The 21,126-nt window shown below is 47.9% G+C and overlaps 1 protein-coding gene across 1 annotated transcript in view; it reads right to left on the bottom strand.

Moving 5' to 3' along the window:
* Positions 1-21,126, bottom strand: part of LOC107116551 (A-kinase anchor protein 13-like) — a gene marked incomplete at its 5' end in the record, with an annotated part of 206,382 nt that overhangs the window by 43,890 nt on the left and 141,366 nt on the right. Inside the window, 5 exons of the mRNA XM_015418487.1 lie at positions 850-1,042; positions 1,737-1,799; positions 5,127-5,180; positions 7,400-7,761; positions 20,822-20,958. Of these exons, the coding sequence (XP_015273973.1) occupies positions 850-1,042; positions 1,737-1,799; positions 5,127-5,180; positions 7,400-7,761; positions 20,822-20,958 (809 nt within the window). The remainder of the gene's footprint in view (positions 1-849; positions 1,043-1,736; positions 1,800-5,126; positions 5,181-7,399; positions 7,762-20,821; positions 20,959-21,126) is intronic.

Raw genomic sequence — 21,126 nt, 5'->3', positions numbered from 1 at the left:
CACACACACACACACACACACACACACACACACACACACACATATATATATATATATAAAAAATTTCTTTTCTTTTCTTTTTTCAATTTTTCGGGAAAAACAAAAAAGGCTTCAGGAAAAAAACTGAAAAAAACTTTTTTACCCCCGAAATTTTCCGTTTTTTTCCCAGGCCTTCACATCTCTAGAGGCAGTACATACATTTTCTAAAGAAACAAACCACCAACCAAAGATCTGGCCCTCCCAACTGTTCCCATTGGATTTACACCATCCAAAAAGGTGTGACATGAGCATCAGGCAGAAACATTGCAATAAGGTGCTTGCAAGACAAAATATCTCCTAGGAATCAAGCAAGCAAGCCCAGCCATGTGCTGCAGTGGAAAAAACCCAGCCCAATGTTCCCTCTAAGCTGTGGAATCTTGTGAGCAAAAATTCTACTTTGTGAGCTACTGGCATTAAAGTTGTGAGCGAGCGATTGGGCTAACTGCAGAAATTGGTTTGCTCTGGAGCCCTCCTTCCTGAGCTAAGACAAAAATGTGTGAGCCGGAGGCTGAAAAGCTGTGAGCTAGCTCACACTAGCTCATCTTAGAGGGAACACTGCCTAGCACCACATGGTCACTAGCCAGTCAGAGCTAGATCCAAATTTAGGCTATGGGTAACCGGCTCAGTTTTTTCCCTTCTCACTTAGCCTCTACAACACAGCAGATTACCCTTGGTAAAACCAAAATTGCTGCAGAGCTATTGTTTCTGCCCAAGGCTGACTTTTGCGGCTTCCTAAAATAATTACAGTCCTTCAAATGTTTTATGATCCAACTTGTAAGAAAAACACAAATGCCAAAGAACCACATTTACCTGGAGGTCAAAACCTCTCACTTCCCCTTGCTCAGATTCCAGTTCCTCTTCGGTCAAGGAGACCAATGACCCCCGCTCATCATTGGCCAGGGGGCTTTGCTGGAGGCCTTTGGTGTTCAGCGATGCCGTATCAAGACTCGAGGAAGGCTTCTTAATATGGTCGGTCTCTCCTGCAAGGCCTTCCAAGCTGTAACTGAAGACAAATTGGCAGGAATCAGGGGCTGCACAGATGCTTAGGAGAGATCAACATACAAGCTTGCTGGCTAAAGGGGTTTCGGCAGGAAGCGTTCAAATCAAAAGACATTTTAAATTCCTCAGCTCGCCCTGGTTAGTTAATACGATCCAGCATTAGCGCAGTTAGCAACGATGACCACTCTGAACACAATTCACCTGCAACATCTGCGTAAGCTCAGATGAAACAAAACACGTGGGGCTCATCTTCTAGCAAAGACCAGTCATTAAGCACAGTTGCCCGTCAGGAATTTCAGCCAGACTCTAGTCAAATCAGCTGCAGTGATAAACTGTAATGGAGGTAACTATACAGGCTTACATATAGCTATTCACCTGTGGTGAATAAAACTTGCAGCCAGGTGACAAGTGAATTTTTCTGAACTGGAGGAAGGGGTCTCTTGTACCCCCTTTCAGACAATGTGCTACAGAAATAACTAAAGATGTGTATGCACGGGCTGGTAAGATTTTTTTTTGCAAGCAAAGCAATTTTGGTGACACCTCTGCACGACTGCCTTCAAACCTCCCAGACAAAGCCCACAGAAACAGAGACTGTCCCGAACCAGCAGACTTGTAGCAGACACAAAACGGCATGCAAGAAGCGGACAAAGCCAGGTTTGCAAGCCCCTTCTGCTTCAACCCGTTCACTGATACTCTACCTTCGACCATTTAAGTCATCACCCATGGCACTGCACTGGACACTAGAGGGACACCAGCTCAAACTGGGAATATCAAAGAAAACAGGAGGCCTGCCATTACTGGGCTGTCAGAGAAGCAGATGTTAATAAAGGCAGCTTATCCTTTAAAGTGTACGTGTGTATAAAACGGCCTGAAGCCGAGAGGAAAGGTGTGGTATGAGCATTTTAATAAATACATAATGACCTTCTTCCTTACAAACCTATCCAACCACTACGGTCATCTTCCGAGGCCTTCTGAGGTTAGGCCTTCTTGGTCATGGCACCAAAATTCTGGAACTTTCTCCCTTCTGGAACTCTCTGTCTCTTTCTGTAGCTATCTCCCGCCAGCAGGCAAAGACTGCTTTGTTTTGTCTGGCATTCCCTCCTTCCTGCCCTCATTTGAATGGTTGTTTTTATGTTTCTGTATTTTTGCTTGTTTGTAATTATGTCGTTTTGTTTGGTTTTAATGGTCTTTAAGACGTGTTTCCGTTATGCACGTTTTTAATCTGTTAGACGCCTTAGCGGCCCTGATGAGGGCAGAAAGGCGAGAGATTAATTTTGAAAATATATAAAACAATAAATAAACTTGTGCTCGTTTGGGAGTGAGGCAGGCAAGTAGACAGGCAAAGTCCATGGTCACAACTCATTTTTGCCCACTGCTGAAGCCATCCAGATGGATATTTCCATGCTTTGACATTAGGAACAGCTTTGACAGGAGCACAATTTAAAACCCATCCTGTTGCTTTTCAGCAAGTTCATGTCAACAAAGCTTAAGGTGGGACAATTCCTGGACAACTGTACCTTAAAGACAACCGAACTACTTAACACTAGCCTACAACAGAGTACTAAAGCTAGGTTACCAGGACTAGGTGACCATTGGCTGATCTACTTTGAGGTCATGGAAGACCTAGCTGCAGATCCAACTCACAGAGAAGCATCAGTCCGTACACTATTAGTGCTGTGCTCCTGAATGAAAGCAACAGCCGGTTTGGCGAGAACTCAAACCTTGCGTTCCCTAGTGATGGGAAGGGATGTGAGGTGGTTGGCAGGAAGAAGGGAATGCGGCAAGGCAACCAGAGGCCGGAAAATCATAACAGCCTAAGAGGTAGGAGAGCTTCAATGACCAGGCAGCCCAGAAGGCAAAGCAACATCGCTGAGAAGTGTGGGGAAAATAAAGGGAGGAGACAATGGCCTGAGGAAAGCTAAGGTATGCCTTTCATCAGGGCTCTTTTTGTAGAAAAAGCCCAGCAGGAACTCATTAGCATAATAGGCCACACCCAACAGCAGAAACTCATTAGCATATTAGGCCACACCCCTGACAGTACAGCTCATTAGCACATTAGGCCGCACCCCCATGTTACCAGAAGTGTGGTCATCCAGCCACACCCACCTTTTGCTTCTTATTCTGTTTACCTTGTTTGTTGTCAAAACCCAGGGGCTTTTTTGTAGCAGGAACTCCTTTGCATGTTAGGCCACACACCCCTAATGTAGCCAATCCTAATGAGTTTCTGCCGTTGGGTGTGGCCTATTATGTTAATGAGTTCCTGCTGGGCGTGGCCAACTTGGGAGCCAGCCGGAACTCCGTTCCTGTGCGTTCCTGCCCAAAAATAGCCCTGCCTTTTATGAATGGAAGGAAAGAGAAGAATTGAAGAAAAATCTCCAGTAAGATTATCGACAGCAGGAAGTGGATATTTGTGGGACCAAAGGAAGGACTAGGCAAAGCATCTTGGGTAGCTCAGGAACTATGGGTTGAAGGCATCAAAACATCACAATCATCAGTGTATATCAATCTGACTGCCCATCATGTCATTTTGACAGCAGTATTTTAGCACCAGTTAATTAGTTCATCACACGGACTTCCTCCCCCACTCTTAGCATCTAAAGCTCATCGAAATGTTAAATACACTAAGCAGCAAAACCAAAATCAGTTTTCTGACCAAATCTGCCCATATCTGCCTAAAGGCACCACTCAACCATGAGATGTGCAATGAAGCCCGGCTGGACTAGCCATGTGGAGGATTTTATGGCACAAACTTGCCTTCACAGGCTGAGCAGAAAATTCATAGGACACAGGGAAGGAAAAAACAACCCCCCAATGCCATTGTGTGTGTCCCAGCTTTTGAGGGTATTAGGACCATTTTAAAAAGGGAATAGAATAATAGTATTGTAGCACAGCACAGGTGGGCCCTCCTATAAGGGATACAAATGCAGTCTATTGCTCTGTTTTTTTTGCATGTACCACTCCCCTTTTTTCTTCAAAGTGTTACCCTCCCTTTATTACCCTCTTTCTTCACTACAGAACACCATGCTTTGGACCAGCATTTGACCGATTGTCTTCAGCTTTACAAACCATCCCAAAAATGTCAGAGCCAGGCTTGTTTTCCAGCCTTCAGCGTTTTAGATTTCAGCGATCATACTTTGCAATAATGGCTACCACAAAATGCAATCCTAAAACTCTTTTTCGTGTAATTTTTTCAAAAAGCTATAACAAAAGTGTTGTCGCACGTAAACAATGAAGGGGTTGACCCAGAATGTCCTCACAAGAAGATGCTAAAACCCTCACCTAAATAAGCTTTGTATTTCTACTGAGAATCACAAGGGAGCACTTAGAATAAAAACTAGGCGCCACAGTAAAATTTCTAAGCACCACGGTGACTGGGATTTGTTGAACCCTGCTTTAGATCGTTATTCCTTTGCACTGTTTTCCAGTTCTATAATTCTAATCCTGGAGGTCTTTGCTGTCTGATTGGTGTTTCATATTTTATAATTTGTCTTGAGTCTCAGTGAGAAAGGTCGGATATAAACTACAACAACAGTTATGGGTATTCGGTTATGCTGTCCTTTTTCCTTCTGATCTGCCTCTTCTAAAAACTGAGGGATTATTTCATTTATTTCTTACAAGAATCACATAGCCATTGGCTGATCTGCTCTGATGTCATGGCAGACACAGGAACACTCCAAGTCATGGAGAACTGGGACTGTGTACTTCTTCTGTTTTGTAAACTGCCTCAGGAGCCAAATGGTCGAAAAGTAGCACAGCAATTTACTACACGCAGCACCTAACAATCCTACAAACGAAACTGAACAGAACATTGCCTGTTTGTTTACAACAACGAAAAGAGATAAAAACATGCTCCTTCCCCCCCCACACTGCAAGAGGCAAATCCCACCCCCACCCCACAGTCAACTGCCTACAAGAAAAACGTTTCAAGAATGTTTTGCAGCACTCCTGAGCCCTAAGGGGGAATTGCTGACCAACTTGGCCAGGATAAGACCGTCTGAGTCAAGTCCTACGGGGCAATTCACAGGAAAGCAGGAGGTTAGTAGCCGCTTATATGCAACATGGTTAGTCAGCATCAGTGGCTGCTGTACCTTCTCCTGTGGGTGGGAGGCTTCCTTGCAATATCTCCCAGCACTCGCATTGAACTGAAAATGAATCATGGACAAAATGGTCAGTGATAAGAAGGGAGTGGTGTGAACAAATGAGAAATCCCTAGATTTTTTTGGGGAGGGGGGGCAGCGCAGAGAAGGGATGAGGGGGCAAATCTTGAAAGAAAGAGGGATGTGTATGCATTTGTTTAGGGTCTGGAGAAAAGAGTCTGCTCGGGCTCAGGAACAATTACAGCTTTACCACCCAAAGGCATCTCCTAGTATGATTCAGACCGCTTTTTCAGTGTACACACAGCGATTGATAAAGAGGTCCCTGTCCAGTTCATACACTTGGCAGAATCCAGTGGTGAATTTTTGTTTCTGGATACAAGTACCAGGGTTGCCTATTTAGGAACCAAGGGAAGAGGGGTCTTGGCTCAGGGGCAGAGCATCTTCCCTGCATGTAGAAGGTCCCAAGTTCAATCTCCGGCGTTTCCAGTTAAAAGGACCAAGTAGCGGGTGATGTGAAAGATCTCTACCAGAGCTCTTGGAGGGCTGCTGCCAGTCAGAGTGGCCAATACTGGTTTTGATATTCTATGGGTGCGGTCAGACGGGGCGTTTCAGCCGGCATAAACTGTACCGGTTGGAACCAGTGCAGTTTATGCCGGCTGAAACGTGATCACACTCACCTCCTGACTGCGCAGCACATCGCAATACGCTCGTCCACACACAGCGGGCGTTGGTGGGGTTTTTTTCTAACTTAATTTGTGCATGCGCATAGGCAGCCATCCACAGAATGGCAATCTTCATGCATGCGCAAAACACCCCGTCTTACATTTAAAGTTTAAAGGTAAGGACTTACCTTTAAAGTGTAAAGAGCAAACTGGCCTCCCTGAGGTCCCGGACTCCTCTAAAAGTTGGGGGGGGGGGAGGCCTCTTCCAATTTTTCTCCCATTGCTCCAACTCCATCTCACAGTTCCCACACCTGCAGCCCGAACTGGTAAAACCTGCCAGAAAAGTTCATCGGCACTGCCTTGCAAGATGCAAAGACGTTTGGGGGCAGTGCCAGGGGAGGGCAGAGACTGGTGAGGATGAGAAGCTCCAGGCTGCCCCTGGTTTCCATGGTCTTTACCACAGAAACGAGGGGGAATTCCTAGAGCATCACCCATTTGTTCTCCCACTCCTCAATTCAGAGGCAGGAAACTGGGGGTGGTAAACGGGGAACCTAGGATCATGGCATGATGCGACTGAGTGTGTCCGCTGGCACTGAGTGTGTCCACTGAAATGCACGAGGAAGCAAGCCACCACTGGCGGAACTTGGATAAGCCCGAGACCCAGGATCAAAGTGAAGTGTTTTAAACCTGTATTCACAGTCAGCCACTCACCCCATCCTGCAGGCGAGGGTGGAACAAGATAAGTCCTGAGACTGATTCAGATAAACTCTTGCCGTGTTACCTAACAACAGGGCAGTGCTAAAACAGATATACGCACACCAATGCTCCCTCTAAGCTGTGGAGTCTTGTGAGCAACAATTCTACTTGGTGAGCTCCTGGCATTAAAGTTGTGAGTGAGCGATTTGGCTACTGCATGAATTAGTTTGCTCTGCCGTCCCTTCCTGAGCTAAGACAAAAATCTGTGAGCCGGAGGTTAAAAAACTGTGAGCTAGCTCACACTAACTCAGCTTAGGGGGGACACTGACACACACACTTGGTCTATAATTGCCATCAAGCTTGGTTTTCATAGTATGGAGCAGGGTTCCCAGTCCCCCGGTGGGGGTTATTGTTCACTGCTGAACAGCCGGACAACAGAGGAAAATCCCGCCTCCAACTGACCTTCCTGGGCGACTTCCAGTAAAGCCGGAAGTGCAAGCCCCAGCATGATGACGTCACCTGATAGTGACGTCATCACATCGTGGACATCGGGGGGGGGATGCTCTGCTTTGTGGGCAAAACTCTATGGTTTGAAGCCAAATCTACCATAGAGTTTTGCCCCAAAACCAGTGCCGCCACCCCCCAACGTGATGATGTAACTTCCGGGTGACAGCGCCGTGCCAGAGCCTGCACTTCTGGTTTTATTGCAAGTCGCTCAACATCACTTCCTGTCTCACGGAAGGATGTTGGGAGCCCCCTGCTGGCCAGGTAAGTGGGCCTGGCAACCCACGGAACCTGCCACCTCCGGTTTCTTGAGAATTATAATTTTAAAAACAAAGTAATAAAAAGCACATTTCTAGTCCTCGAGGATTGTGGACACAGGCCTCTGAGGGCCCTTCGGCTCACCTCCTGTGGTTGACCTCGGCTTCGCTGCTGGCGTTCTTTCCTGGGCCCCAGCTGTGTCGGCGGAAAGGGGACGACGGTCTCATAGAACTCCTCAGGACAGAAGAGTGCGGAGGCACCTCTGTGATGCTGTCAAGCTCTTCCTCCAGCTCTCCAGTGACAGCAAATTCGCCGTCGGGTCCCTCGCCGCTGGCCACATGGCAGCTGCCGCCGTCCAGGCCATACTGGGCCTGGGGCCTGGGGGGGTTCACAGTCAGGGGGAGCGAAATGTCACTCCCTAGGGAAGAGTTCCTTTCCAGGGATATCGTATCATCTGCTGAGGAGCCAGAACTCGTACTGTCTCCAGCAGACGGCTCCTCTTCGTGCTGTGACAGGAGAGAAAAAAAGAACAACAATGAGGGGGATGGAAGAAACCTGGTTTGGCAGATTATGCTTTCAGAGTCCATGCGCACAAGGCAATAGGATCACCCTGGATCACAATGGAGAGGCAAGCGGTGGCTCAGTGTGTTTCCACCTGCAGCCCAGGAGAGCTTCAGGAGTTTTCTCCCATGCAAGACACAAAGGACTCGCTAATCCTTCCCCCACATGTCTGCAATGAAAGCTTTGGCAGAAGCTCTCCTCGGAAGCACCTCAGCTTGTTCGTTCTTATTTCTTTGTGTCCCGGCGTGCCAGGACTTGATGGAAGAAGGGGGAGGGCCTCACCTGTCATTCGTCCTGGGAGTAGGGCTGCCAAGTCCCCCCGGGGGGCGGAAACCCCCCCGCCCCAGAGGCCCGTTCTCCAACGCCAGGGAATCGGGGCCCAGGGGGAACCCAGCCCCAGCGTGCACGTCACAGGGAAGTGACGTTATGACACCGAGCACACTGGGGGCGGGGCCACGGCCATACAAGGGAAAACTCTATGGTTTTCCCTTGTATGGTCGTGGCCCCGCCCCCAGCGTGCCCGGCGTCATAACGTCACTTCCCTGTGACGTGCATGCGGCGCGGGATACACCCAGGAGTCCCCCGTCGGCAAGGTAAGCCCCACTTGGCAACCCAACCTGGGAGAGAAGGGGTGAAAGACCCTTTGGGGACAGACCCCCTCAGCAGGGCTTGCAAGAGTTATGGTCTCCTGTTTCACACACAAACAATCTTTATTTGGCATAAGAAGGTAGGATACAACAAAACACCTGAGCAAGATTTGAGGGGGAAATAAAAAACAGTCTACAGAAATTCTCCAGAACAAGCGGCGTAGCAGAAACTAAGTACAGTTGGATCTTAACTAAGAAGAGTGGGCACGTAATCTTCCCCCTATCAGACTGTTGGGTGGAGAGAGTGAAAACAGAGATGATTGTGGCGGTCCAAACTCTAGATCCTACTGTGTGAAGGCCCAATTCAGCACACAGGGTGAAATAGCGCACCAAGTTGGGGATGCCTAAAATATGATGCAGAAAAGACGTTTTGATTTTTTCGGCATTTTGGTTGGAGTATTGGAACCACGCAGGAATCCCATAAAGTAACTGAGGAAGAATGGTGGTATGGAAAATCCGTAAAGCAGCCGGAACAAATTGATTACCGTTTTGGTAATGAAAGCGGGTTAATGCCGACTGCTTATTCCTAGCCAAGAGAAGGCTTGGTCGCGATGCATGGACCATTTTAAGTGAAAAAGGACACCCAGATACCTAAAGGATTTAACTTGGGTGATGGTCCTGCCATTGATTTTCCAAGTATGCTGCTTCCATGATTTGGAGAACAGTAAAATTTGAGTCTTGTCATAATTGAGAAATAGGGAATTCTGGGCGCAATATGAGATAAAAGCTGATAGTGAGCGCATTAATCCCACTTTAGTAAGGGATAAGACAGCAGCATCCTCAGCATATAAGAGAATAGGTGCTGTAGTTTGGGGGCATGACCCTCAGTTTTAGATAAATAGGAGGGAAGGTCAGAAAGAAACAAGTTGAACAGGGTGGGGGCCAAGGCGCAGTCTTGTTTTACCCCCTTGGTGACAGGGATTTTTGGTGTCAATGCGCCCATGTTGGTAAACTTAACCTGACAAGAGTTAAAAAGATGGAGTCTGTGTATCAGAGACAGCAGACATTGATCAAGGCTTAATTTATCGAATCGAAGGCTTTGCGAAGGTCGATAAATGCCACATATAGCTTACCTCTAGGGTATTGGGAGTATTTTTCTACTAAAAAGGATAGTGTAATGCAGTGATCAAGCATGGAGTGGTTAGCTTTTGTAAAGCCTATTTGTTCCTTCCCTGGCAAATTATGGTCCACCATCCATGCAGACAGTTTCCTTAGCAGGTGCTTGGCATAAAGTTTCCTTACAATAGATAGGAGACTGATCGGTATGTAGTTCTTGATATTGTTAGGATCACCTTTTTTAAAAAAAAAATTGTGTTATTATGGAGTTTAACCATGTTTCTGGAAGGGAGCCAAATTTGTTGATCAAAGTGATCACCACTTGGTGCTACTTTTAAGACGTTTGGCTGGTATGCCGTCAGGGTCTGGGGCTTTATGAGATTTGAGAGAAGTAAAGTAAAGGTAAAGGTTCGCTTGCTCGAAAGCCAGTCGAGTCCGACTCTAGGGTTGTGGTGCTCAACTCCGTTTCAAAGCCGAAGAGCCAGCGCTGTCTGAAGAAGTTTCCGTGGTCATGTGGCCGACATGACTAAACACCAAGGCGCACGGAACGTTGTTACCTTCCCACCGAAGTGGTACCTATTTATCTACTTGCAATTTCTTGAAGAGATTAATTCAAATACTTCTTCTGGTGTAACAGGCAGCCATTCAGGAGCATCTATAAGTGTTAATGAATCATTAGTGGTCTCCTATTTGATGGTGGAAAGGGCTGTCAAGTGGCAGCCAATGTGTGGTGACCCCACCGCCTTTTTATGCATGAGAGAGAGAGAACCCCCAAAGAGCTCGGAATCCAAATTTAGCCAGGTGGGATGGAGCAGGACAGAGGAAGGGAATGGTTTGGTGAGTCTTCCTGTGTCTGCCAGTTTAACCTCGGGAAGAAACCCGAGCGCATTATCAGGAAGTTATGTCACCATAGTCCAGTTTTGTCTTCATTGTGCCATACTGGAAAGTTGCTGGGTTCAAAAATAACCTACATAGCAGTGCTGGAGAATGGCTGAGGGTTACGATCTTATGGTGTGCATGTCCCACTTTTGCAAAGCTAATAAAAGCAGAAGGGGATTTCTGTCAAACAGGCGACTTCTTGCCAGAGCTACAGACGTATATTTATAATGAAGTGGGTGGTGTGGGGACTCTTCTTCATATCTTCCGATGAACGGGAGATGCCCTGACCTGGATAACCCAGGGTAGCCTGACCTGGTCAGATCTCGGAAGCTAAGCAGGGTCCACCCTGGTTAGCACTTGAATGGGAGACCACCAGGGTTGCTACACAGAGGAAGGCAATGGCAACTCACCTCTGGATGTCTCTTGCCTTGGAAAACCCTGTGAGGTCGCCCTAAGTCAGCTGGTTGACCACTGGGTAAAAAAGGATGCTGGACTAGATGGATCGCTTGTCTGATTCAGCAGGGCTCCTCTTATATTCTCAATAGTCCAGATACTGATGGAGAGCAGAGGGGGGGTGGCCATCAGCTATCAATACTACTTTGGGATTGCCAAAAACTCCATGTTCTATCACAGAGCTTCTGACGTGGCATGATATCACTTCTACATTTTCCCAGTGGCTTTTTAAAAACTTTTTTCCTTCTCCACTGGAGTGCCAGCAGGCACATGGCAAAACCAGACAGTGTCAACGCTTCTGGGATGTCCAGTACGTCCCAACATGGAAGGCTTGAAGTAGCATGAGCTGCCCCTGCAAATGACAGGCCTAGAATGCACCCAGTACAAGGACTTAATGTTTGCAAGCCACACTTTGCTCCCATCCCCTTCACAAGATGCTTTTTTGGGAATCACTGGCACAGAAAATGCAGCAAAATGTGCCTTGGACAGTTTCTGAGAGACAGAAAGCGAGCGTGCTCTTGTCTGCTCCCAATACAGCCCTCTAAAACATAAAGTGATAAATTCCGATTAATTCTTTGGTGAGACAGTGCCCAGAGGTACATAAAAAGTCCTTTTTGGAGAAGAGCAGAACACAACATTGCTGCGACACGGCCAACTATTAGCAGATCTTCTTGGTTGCAAAAAAGATTGCTTGATTTATTTTCTTCTCCTTTTCAGAAACCGAAGCCAGGCCTTCTTAGATGAAAATTACTATTCATCCCCATGCCTCACCCTTTCCTACGCCACTCCCTGGGTTGCGCATGAGGCTGCAGGGTTCGGAAGCCATGCCAAAAAGGCCTCCCTTTATTTTCCCCGCTTCACGCCCTCCGCTGAGGGCTGCAACTCCAACAGCCCCATCAGAAATGAAGCGCCACTAAGGCCGGCTCTTAACCCACGCCAGTGGTCTGCCCTGGCCTACAAGCTGTAGGACTACTCTGGGAAAGCGACAAGGGCGAGTCATCGGACGTGCATCACTCTACCAGGGGAAGGGGGGGGGTGACGCGAGGCAGGGCTTCAGAGAGATGACTTCAGGAAATGACATTCGACAGCATGACTCACTCAGACGGAGGGTGTCGCAACTGTCTGTCCGCTACACTGAGATGTTCATTTGAAGAAAGGAAGAGGAGGCAGAGAGCCAGGCATACAAACAAAAGATCTCAGACTTCACTACCAGGGCCCACGCTACAAAATTACTTGGTTTGAATTAATTGGTTTTAGTTACTTATTTGCCTCACGTTTAGCTTGCCTTACTCTCCCATGGGGACCCAAAGCCGCTTACATCATTCTCCTCTCTTCCATTTCATTCTCACAACGACCCTCTGAGGTGGGCTCGGCTGAGTGTGTGTGACTGCCCCAAGATCATCCGTGGCAGAGTGGGGGATTCAAACCTGGGGCTCCCGGATCCTAGTCCAGCACTCAAATCACTACACCACGTTGGCTTCATCTATCTCTTGAAACACTTTAATGAGAATTCTGACAGCCAGTTTGGTCTAGTGGGTAGGTGTGCAGACTCTAATCTTGGAGAACCAGGTTTGATCCCCCACTCCTCCACATGCAGCTGCTGGTGTGACCTTGGGTCAGTCACAAGTTCTGTCAGAGCTGTTCTCTCAAGAGCAGTTCTCGAGAGAACTCTCTCAGCCACACCTACCTCACAGGATGATAACTTAGAACTAACAAACCAAAAAAGAGGAGATTCACGGTAGGGAGAAAATTAACAAAAGACCAGAAACCCGTAAATATAATAATGCAAAATTTATAAGAATAGCATGTGAACCCTTAACAAATGTTATGAATACAGAATATTATACTAAATGTCTCTGATGTCAGCCCAATTTTTGAAGACACTTCAAAGTCCTAACAAAATTCTATCTGAAAGCAGTCCTTCCCAGTGAAGCAATAAAGTCTGATGTTGATGGAGCCAAAGCGATCCTGTTAATGGCGCACCGGTAAAAATCCCATTTCCACAGTACCACAACCGAACATAATTAATCCATAATACATTCAATCTTCCTACTTCTTAGCCTGGTCTGATAAAGCAGCTCCCAAATTTTCAAAGAATGCTATAGAGTTCTTTGAAAATTGTGGGCCTGCTTTATCAGACCAGACTAAGAAGTAGGAAGATTGTATTATGGATTAATTATGTTCACTTGCAGTACCTGTTCCTGAAGAAGACGCTGTGGAAACAGTGAGGATGTTAAGTGCTTGGATTTCAACATAGGCTTCATTGCTTGTACTGCTGTTCTATGTTGATTTGCCCTGAAAAGCCGCTCTGGAACTTCAGTTGGTCGGACAGAAATATTTATTGTAAATATTTAATTTATTTACTTCATTTATACCCCCATTTTTCTCTCCAATGGGGACCCAAAGTGGTATGTAACATTCTCCGGGTCTCTTTTTTATCCCCACAACAATCTTGTGAGGTAGGTTAGGCTGAGAGTATGCGAGTGTACCAAGGTCACCCAGCAAGCCTTCATAACAGGGTGAGAATCTGAACTGGAGCCTCCGATATCATAGTCTTCTCCCTGCCAAATCCCGGCATTACCCTCCAAGGACCTACCCATGAAGTCCTGTGAACTACAGACTTAGGCGTTTGTTAGCCACTGACTCTTGACTCTCATAAAGCTGTTGGCTGGCAGGAGTGCCTTTTTCTTCAGTCCTCGCAGAAATAACAGAGAAGCATTTCTGTAAGCAACGGTGCTACAGTCAAGCAGGGCTCCCGTGCTGTGAAACCACAGCCATCGGGCAGCAGGTTTCATTAGGTAGGATTACCACAGAATTACGGCTGTTTCGGCAGATTACAGAGGATTCTGTTAAACCGATTACCTCTGGCAACCTCCTTCCCAGGGACAGAAACAGAAGAGAAATCCTTTGCAAACTGTGTTTGTCTCTGGCAACCCATCCCTCTTTCTTTAAGACCCGCTTACTTTATTTATTTGGATATTTATACCCCAGCCCTCCCCGCCACCAATGGGGACTCAAAGTAATCTATGACGCTCTCCCCTCTCCATTTTATCCTCACAAAAGCCCTGTGAGGTAGGTCAGGCTGACCGACTGGCACAAAGTCACCCACGGCAGGGTGGGAGAGATTCTCCACTCCTCTATTACATCCTCACAACAACCCTGCGAAGTAGGCCAGGCTGAGAGAGGGTGACTGGCCCAAAAGCACACAGACAGCTTCCACAGCAGAATGATGATTCAAAACCACCCCCCGCTCCCGATCCTAGTGCAACACATGGAACTGGACGACACTGGCTCCACTCCCTCTTCTCTATGGCCATGGCCCTTCTGGAAAAAAGAGCTATGGATTCTATAGATCTCAGAGCATGCACAGAAGAACTCTCGCTTACCACTGAGCAACTGCAGCTTGCCCTCAAAGTAGTACGAAACAGGGCTTTTGTCCAATGCTGTGTGGCAAGGCTCCCACACAGGCCTGAAACCCCCCCCATATCTGCTGCCGGTGGACCCCCTGATGGCATCTGGGTATTGGCCACTGTGTGACACGCTAGCTGTCATGCTTTCATTGTTTTTGTTCATCCCTGACTGTAGTGCATGCGCGCATGATTGCTTGCTTGCTTTGCTTAACTGCTGTAACTATTGGGAGGCGCTCATGAGACCGTGTGAACTGGCTCTGTCAGACTGTGCTATCTGTGTAACCTTGAGGAGGAGGGAGGGCTTGGATTCCACTGCAGGTGTGAATATTTCTGCTCTCAAGGGATTGGGGTGAGTCTCCTGTTCATGATGTAATATCCCGCCGGGAGGATTCCCGCCCGCGCGCTTGCATTTCATTTGCTCAGCTAGATGCAGCATCAGAGTATATGTATGGAGCCCCTTGAACTAATCGTTATTCCTGACAATGTACCTGTACCACTTGGCAACAGACCAGTATTCCAATAAAACATAGCCTTTTCAGGAGAGTGTGTTTGGACCTGCTTGCTGTTGACCCTGACACACAGAATGCAGGACTGGATGGGACCCAGGCTTGATCCAACAGGGCTTCTCTTACATTCTTTATTTTAGAATTTAAATGCAAAAATAAAGTGTTGTGATCACAGTAAAAATGGGGGGGGGGCCTCCACTGGCAATGGGGCAGATCCAGCCACTCTCTAAGGAGCCTTCTGCCAACTTAGGTGCTGCCAATCTGCAGCCAACGTATGGTGACCACTTCATGGGGTTTTCAAGGCAAGAGACGTGCAGAGGTGGTTTGTCACTGTCTGCCTCTGCGTAGCAACCCTGGACTTCCTCAGTGGTCCAAAGTACTGACCAAGGCCGACCCTGCTTAGCTTCCAAGCTCTGATGAGATCAGGCCACTCTGGACCAGGGCTATTTTTGGGCAGGAACGCACAGGAACGGAGTTCCGACTGGCCCCCGAGTTGGCCACGCCCAGCAGGAACTCATTAGCATAATAGGCCACACCCAACGGCAGGAACTCATTAGGATTGGCTACAATTAGGGGGGTGTGGCCTAACATGCAAAGGAGTTCCTGCTACAAAAAAAGGCCCTGGGTTTGGACAACAGACAAGTTAAACAGAATAAGAAGCAAAAGGTGGGTGTGGCTGGATGACCACACTTCTGGTAACATGGGGGTGTGGCCTAATGTGCTAATGAGCTGTGCTGTCAGGGGTGTGGCCCAATAGGCTAATGAGTTCCTGCTGTTGGGTGTGGCCTATTATTTCTACAAAAAGAGCCCTGCTCTGGACTACGATGGCTGCTATATACAGTGCACCAGACTTCCAGCACAGAACCCGAGGAAGCCTAGGTTGGGGGCCCAGGAGGTCTGGACGTTTTCAAGCGGAGGCTGGATGACCATCTTTTGGGTATGTTGTAGGTATGTCGGGCTATCTTTCGGCTGTGCTCCTGCAGAGTGCAGGGGGTTGGACTAGATGACCTGCAAGGTCCCTTCCAACTCTAACATTCTATGATTCTATAAGCCTGCTGCAAACCAGAATGCATCGAATCATACCCTGAGAGCCACACCCCTTTTCGCTATGCAGCAAGGGCAGGTAATGAATCCTCTGCAGGCCGAGGCAAGGAGCATTACCTGTTGGCCTTAGCAACACGGGGTGTGTTTCTTCCCCGTCCCCCACAAGGACCCTGCAGTGAAGATGATCCTACATTCTCCAGATTAGATTGACAAGTGCATCACTTTCTCCTGCTCAGTAGGTGATCCTCAGGGGGTGGGGATCACACAGCGGGGGAGAACTCTTTCCAATTTTTTCTTGATTGATTGACTGATTTCATTTGTACCCCGCCCTGCCTGCCGAGGCAGGCTTAGGATAGCTAACAGGGCCATCGGCATCATAAAACAGTAAAGCAATAAAACAATTTAACCATTTAAAACACAAAAACCATTTAGAGGTACAGCATATATAAGATGGCAAGAAACTGTCCTAATGGCCACCATGGGGGAAATCAGCAGCTGGTGTCTGGCTCCTTTAGCACACAGTTCTTTGATGATGGGCACAGAAGTTCTTTGATGATGGGCGTCGCTTCCAGATTTGGGAAAAGGGCAGCCCCATGTAGAGAGCATTGCAGTAGTCTAGTCTCGAGGTGACGACTGCATGGATCACTGCTGCCAGATCATCGTGTTCGAGGAAGGAAACCAGCTGCCTAATCAGCTGAAGATGGTAAAAGGTCGACTTGGCAGTGGCTGCTACCTGGGCCTCCATGGTTAAGGAGGCATCCAAGAGCACTCCCAAACTCCTGACCTCCAATGCTGGCACCAGTGGTACCCCATCAAAGGTCGGTAGTGGGATCCCTAACCCTGGACCACGATGGCTCAGGCACAGGACCTCCATCTTCATCGGATTCAATTTCATCCAGCTCAGCCTAAGCCAACCAGCCACGGCTTGTAGTGCTGGACTTCGGTTTTCCGGTTTGGATTCAGATCGGCCATCCAACAACAGATAGAGCAGGGTGTCATCCGCGTACTGGTGACATCCCAGCCCATGCCTCTGGGCAATCTGGGCAAGGGGGTGCATCTAGATGTTGAATAACATTGGGGAGTGGACAGCCCCTTGTGGCACTCTGCAAACCAGCAAGTGTCTTCAGGACAGCTGCTCCCCTAGCGCCACCCTCTGTCCCCAACCTTGTAGGAAAAAGGACAGCCACTGTAAGGCGGACCCATGAATCCCAATGTCCGGCGAGGCAGTAGATCAGTGACTGGTGGTCAACCGTGTTGAACGCCGCCAACAGGTCTAACAACAACAGTACCGCCTCCATCCAGATGCCTCCTGAGGTTGTCCATGAGGGTGACCAGCGCTGCCTCTGTCCCGTGGCTTGGGTGAAAGCCGAAGTGGAATGGGTCTAGTATGTTAGCATCATTTTTCTACAAAAAGAGCCCTGCGAGTCTGGACTATGAGAGCTGCAATATACAGTGCATCAGGCTTCAAGCACAGAACCCGAGGAAGCCTAGGCTGGGGGCCCAGGAGGTCTGGACGTTTTCAAGCGGAGGCTGGACGACCATCTTTCGGGTATGTTGTAGGTATGTCGGGCTGTCTTTCGACTGTGCTCCTGCAGAGTGCAGGGGGTTGGACTAGATGACCTGTAAGGTCCCTTCCAACTCTAACATTCTATGATTCTATAAGCCTGCTGCAAACCAGAATGCATCGAATCATACCCTGAGAGCCACACCCCTTTTCGCTATGCAGCAAGGGCAGGTAATGAATCCTCTGCAGGCCGAGGCAAGGAGCATTACCTGTTGGCCTTAGCAACACGGGGTGTGTTTCTTCCCCGTCCCCCACAAGGACCCTGCAGTGAAGATGATTCTACATTCTCCAAATTAGATTGACAAGTGCATCACTTTCTCCTGCTCAGTAGGTGATCCTCAGGGGGTGGGGATCACACAGCGGGGGAGAACTCTTTCCGATTTTTTCTTATTGATTGATTGATTTCATTTGTACCCCACCCTGCCCGCCGAGGCAGGCTTAGGGTAGCTAAGAGGGCCATCGGCATCATAAAACAGTAAAGCAATAAAACAATTTAACCATTTAAAACACAAAAACCATTTAGAGGTACAGCATATATAAGATGGCAAGAAACTGTCCTAATGGCCACCATGGGGGAAATCAGCAGCTGGTGTCTGGCTCCTTTAGCACACAGTTCTTTGATGATGGGCACAGAAGTTCTTTGATGATGGGCACAGATGTTAAAGCAGGCAGCCAAGAGTAGATTGTAGAGCATAGTTACTCAGCTTGATGGTAAGCCGTTTAATGTGGCATCTTGGTATAAGATCTCCAACTTGCAAACCCTGCAGAATTTTAATAAATCCCCCAGGGGCCCTGATGTCCTTGGGGAGCTCGTTCCACCAAAGCGGGGCCGCCACCGAGAAGGCCCTAGCCCTGGTTTTGGCCAGCCTGGCGTCTTTCATGCCAGGGAGAACAAGAAGGTTCTATGAACCTGACCACAGTACTCTCTGGGGAACAAATAGGGAAAGGTGGTCCCCTCAGGTATGCAGGCCCCTGGCCATATAGGGCTTCATAGGTTGCACCTTGAAGCAAACCTGGTATGCTATAGGTAGCCAGTGCAGTGCTTTCAGCACAAGCTGAATGTGCTCTCTAAGAGGGAGACCCAATAACAGCCTGGCTGCTGCATTCTGCACTAGTTGTCGCTTCCGGATTTGGGAAAAGGGCAGCCCCATGTAGAGAGCATTGCAGTAGTCTAGTCTCGAGGTGACGATTGCATGGATCACTGCTGCCAGATCATCGTGTTTGAGGAAGGGAACCAGCTGCCTAATCAGCTGAAGATGGTAAAAGGTCGACTTGGCAGTGGCTGCTACCTGGGCCTCCATGGTTAAGAAGGCATCCAAGAGCACTCCCAAACTCCTGACCTCCAATGCTGGCACCAGTGGTACCCCATCAAAGGTCGGTAGTGGGATCCCTAACCCTGGACCACGATGGCTCAGGCACAGGACCTCCATCTTCATCGGATTCAATTTCATCCAGCTCAGCCTAAGCCAACCAGCCACGGCTTGTAGTGCTGGACTTCGGTTTTCCGGTTTGGATTCAGATCGGCCATCCAACAACAGATAGAGCAGGGTGTCATCCGCGTACTGGTGACATCCCAGCCCATGCCTCTGGGCAATCTGGGCAAGGGGGTGCATATAGATGCTGAATAACATTGGGGAGTGGACAGCCCCTCGTGGCACTCCGCAATCCATCAAGTGTCTTCAGGACAGCTGCTCCCCTAGCGCCACCCTCTGTCCCCGACCTTGTAGGAAAGAGGACAGCCTCTGTAAGGCGGACCCCTGAATCCCAGCATCGGCAAGGCGAAGGTTCAGTAAGTGGTCGTCAACTGTGTCGAACGGCGCCAACAGGTATAACAACAGTAGTACCACCGATCCATCTCGATCCAGATGCCTCCGGAGGTCGTCCATGAGGATGACCAGTGCCACATCTGTCCCGTGGCCTGGGTGAAAGCTGGAGTGGAATGGGTCTAATATATCAGCATCATCCAGAAAACTCTGCAGCTGAATTGCCGCTGCTCTCTCAATAATCTTGCCCAAATAGGGCAAGTTAGAGACCAGCCAATAGTTTGCCAAATCGGCTGGGTCCAGAGATAGTTTATTTAAGAGAAACCACTGCTTCCTTAAGTGCCCCAGGGAAAATTCCTTCAGAGAGGGACTTCTTGCCGTCTTGGAATGTATAGGTTTTATTTATCAACCTGTTTTATGTAGTTTTAATGCTGGTTTTAACTTAAATCATTTATTGTACACTATTCTGTTGTAAGCCACCCTGAGCCCTACTGTAGGAAAGGGTGGCCTAGCAAATCTAATTTAATACATACATACATACATACATACATACATACATACATACATACATACATACATACATACATACATACATACATACATACATACATACATACATACATACATACATACATACATACATACATACATACATACATACATACATACATACATACATACATACATACATACATACATACATACATACATACATACATACATACATACATACATACATACATACATACATACAGTGAATAAAACCGCCATGCATGGGGGGGCCCCAAACCTGTCTTAATTTTTTTTTGGGGGGGGGGTTCCCCAAGGGGCATTTTGTATCTGCCTCCACCACTCCCTCTGTACCCACCAAAACTGCACAGGTTCAGCACAATTCTAAACTTAACTTGAACTAGTGTTGCCAACTTCAGGTTGTGAAATTCCTGGAGATTCGGGGGTAGATCCTGGGAAGGCCAGGGGTTTTTTTGGGGGGAAAGGACCTCAGCAAGATATAATAACATTCAGTACAGCCACAAAAGCAGCAGGGGGACTGATTGCTGTCGTCTGGAGATCCCTTGCTATTCTGGGAGATCTCCAGGCCTCGCCTGGATGTTGGCAAGTCTAACCTGAACAAACAACTCCAACAATATTCTGCCATGAGAGGACAGCCCAAGGGAGCAGAGGTTCAACTGAATCATACAGATCTGCAGGAAAGAACACTGGAGTCAGCGACCAATGTTGTTTTGGGGGGGGGGGTATTCCCCAAGGGGCATTTTGTATCTGCCTCCACCACTCCCTCTGTACCCACCAAAACAGCACAGGTTCAGCACAATTCTAAACTTAACTTGAACTAGTGTTGCCAACTTCAGGTTGTGAAATTCCTGGAGATTTGGAAGTGGATCCTGGGAAGGCCAGGGTTTTTTTGGGGGGAAAGGACCTCAGCAAGATATAATAACATTCAGTACAGCCACAAAAGCAGCAGGGGGACTGATTGCTGTCGTCTGGAGATCCCTTGCTATTCTGGGAGATCTCCAGGCCTCGCCTGGATGTTGGCAAGTCTAACCTGAACAAACAACTCCAACAATATTCTGCCATGAGAGGACAGCCCAAGGGAGCAGAGGTTCAACTGAATCATACAGATCTGCAGGAAAGAACACTGGAGTCAGCGACCAAGCTCAGCCTTACCTTTCCAAAGTCGATTTCATCCATCCCATCACTTGGCAGAGGGAAGAAGTCAGACTTGCTCCCAGATTCCCTTTTAAGGAGATCTCGTGTCAAGGTGCAATCCCCACTTAGTTCGTCTTCCAGGAAACTACTTCTTTCTGCAGGAGGGGAAACAGCCATCAACAACTGTATATGCCAAACACTGGAAGACTCAAGAAACCCCAACCAAACAGGAATATATTAATAAACTTTTAGAAGCGGCGGAAATAGACGAATTAACTATGGAAATGAGAGGCACGAAGAAATGGACATTTCAAAAAACTTGG

Source organism: Gekko japonicus, unplaced genomic scaffold, assembly GCF_001447785.1.
Source record: "Gekko japonicus isolate JY-2015 unplaced genomic scaffold, Gekko_japonicus_V1.1 scaffold224, whole genome shotgun sequence".
Lineage (NCBI taxonomy): Eukaryota > Metazoa > Chordata > Lepidosauria > Squamata > Gekkonidae > Gekko > Gekko japonicus.
This window is presented reverse-complemented; position numbering and strand designations above follow the sequence as displayed.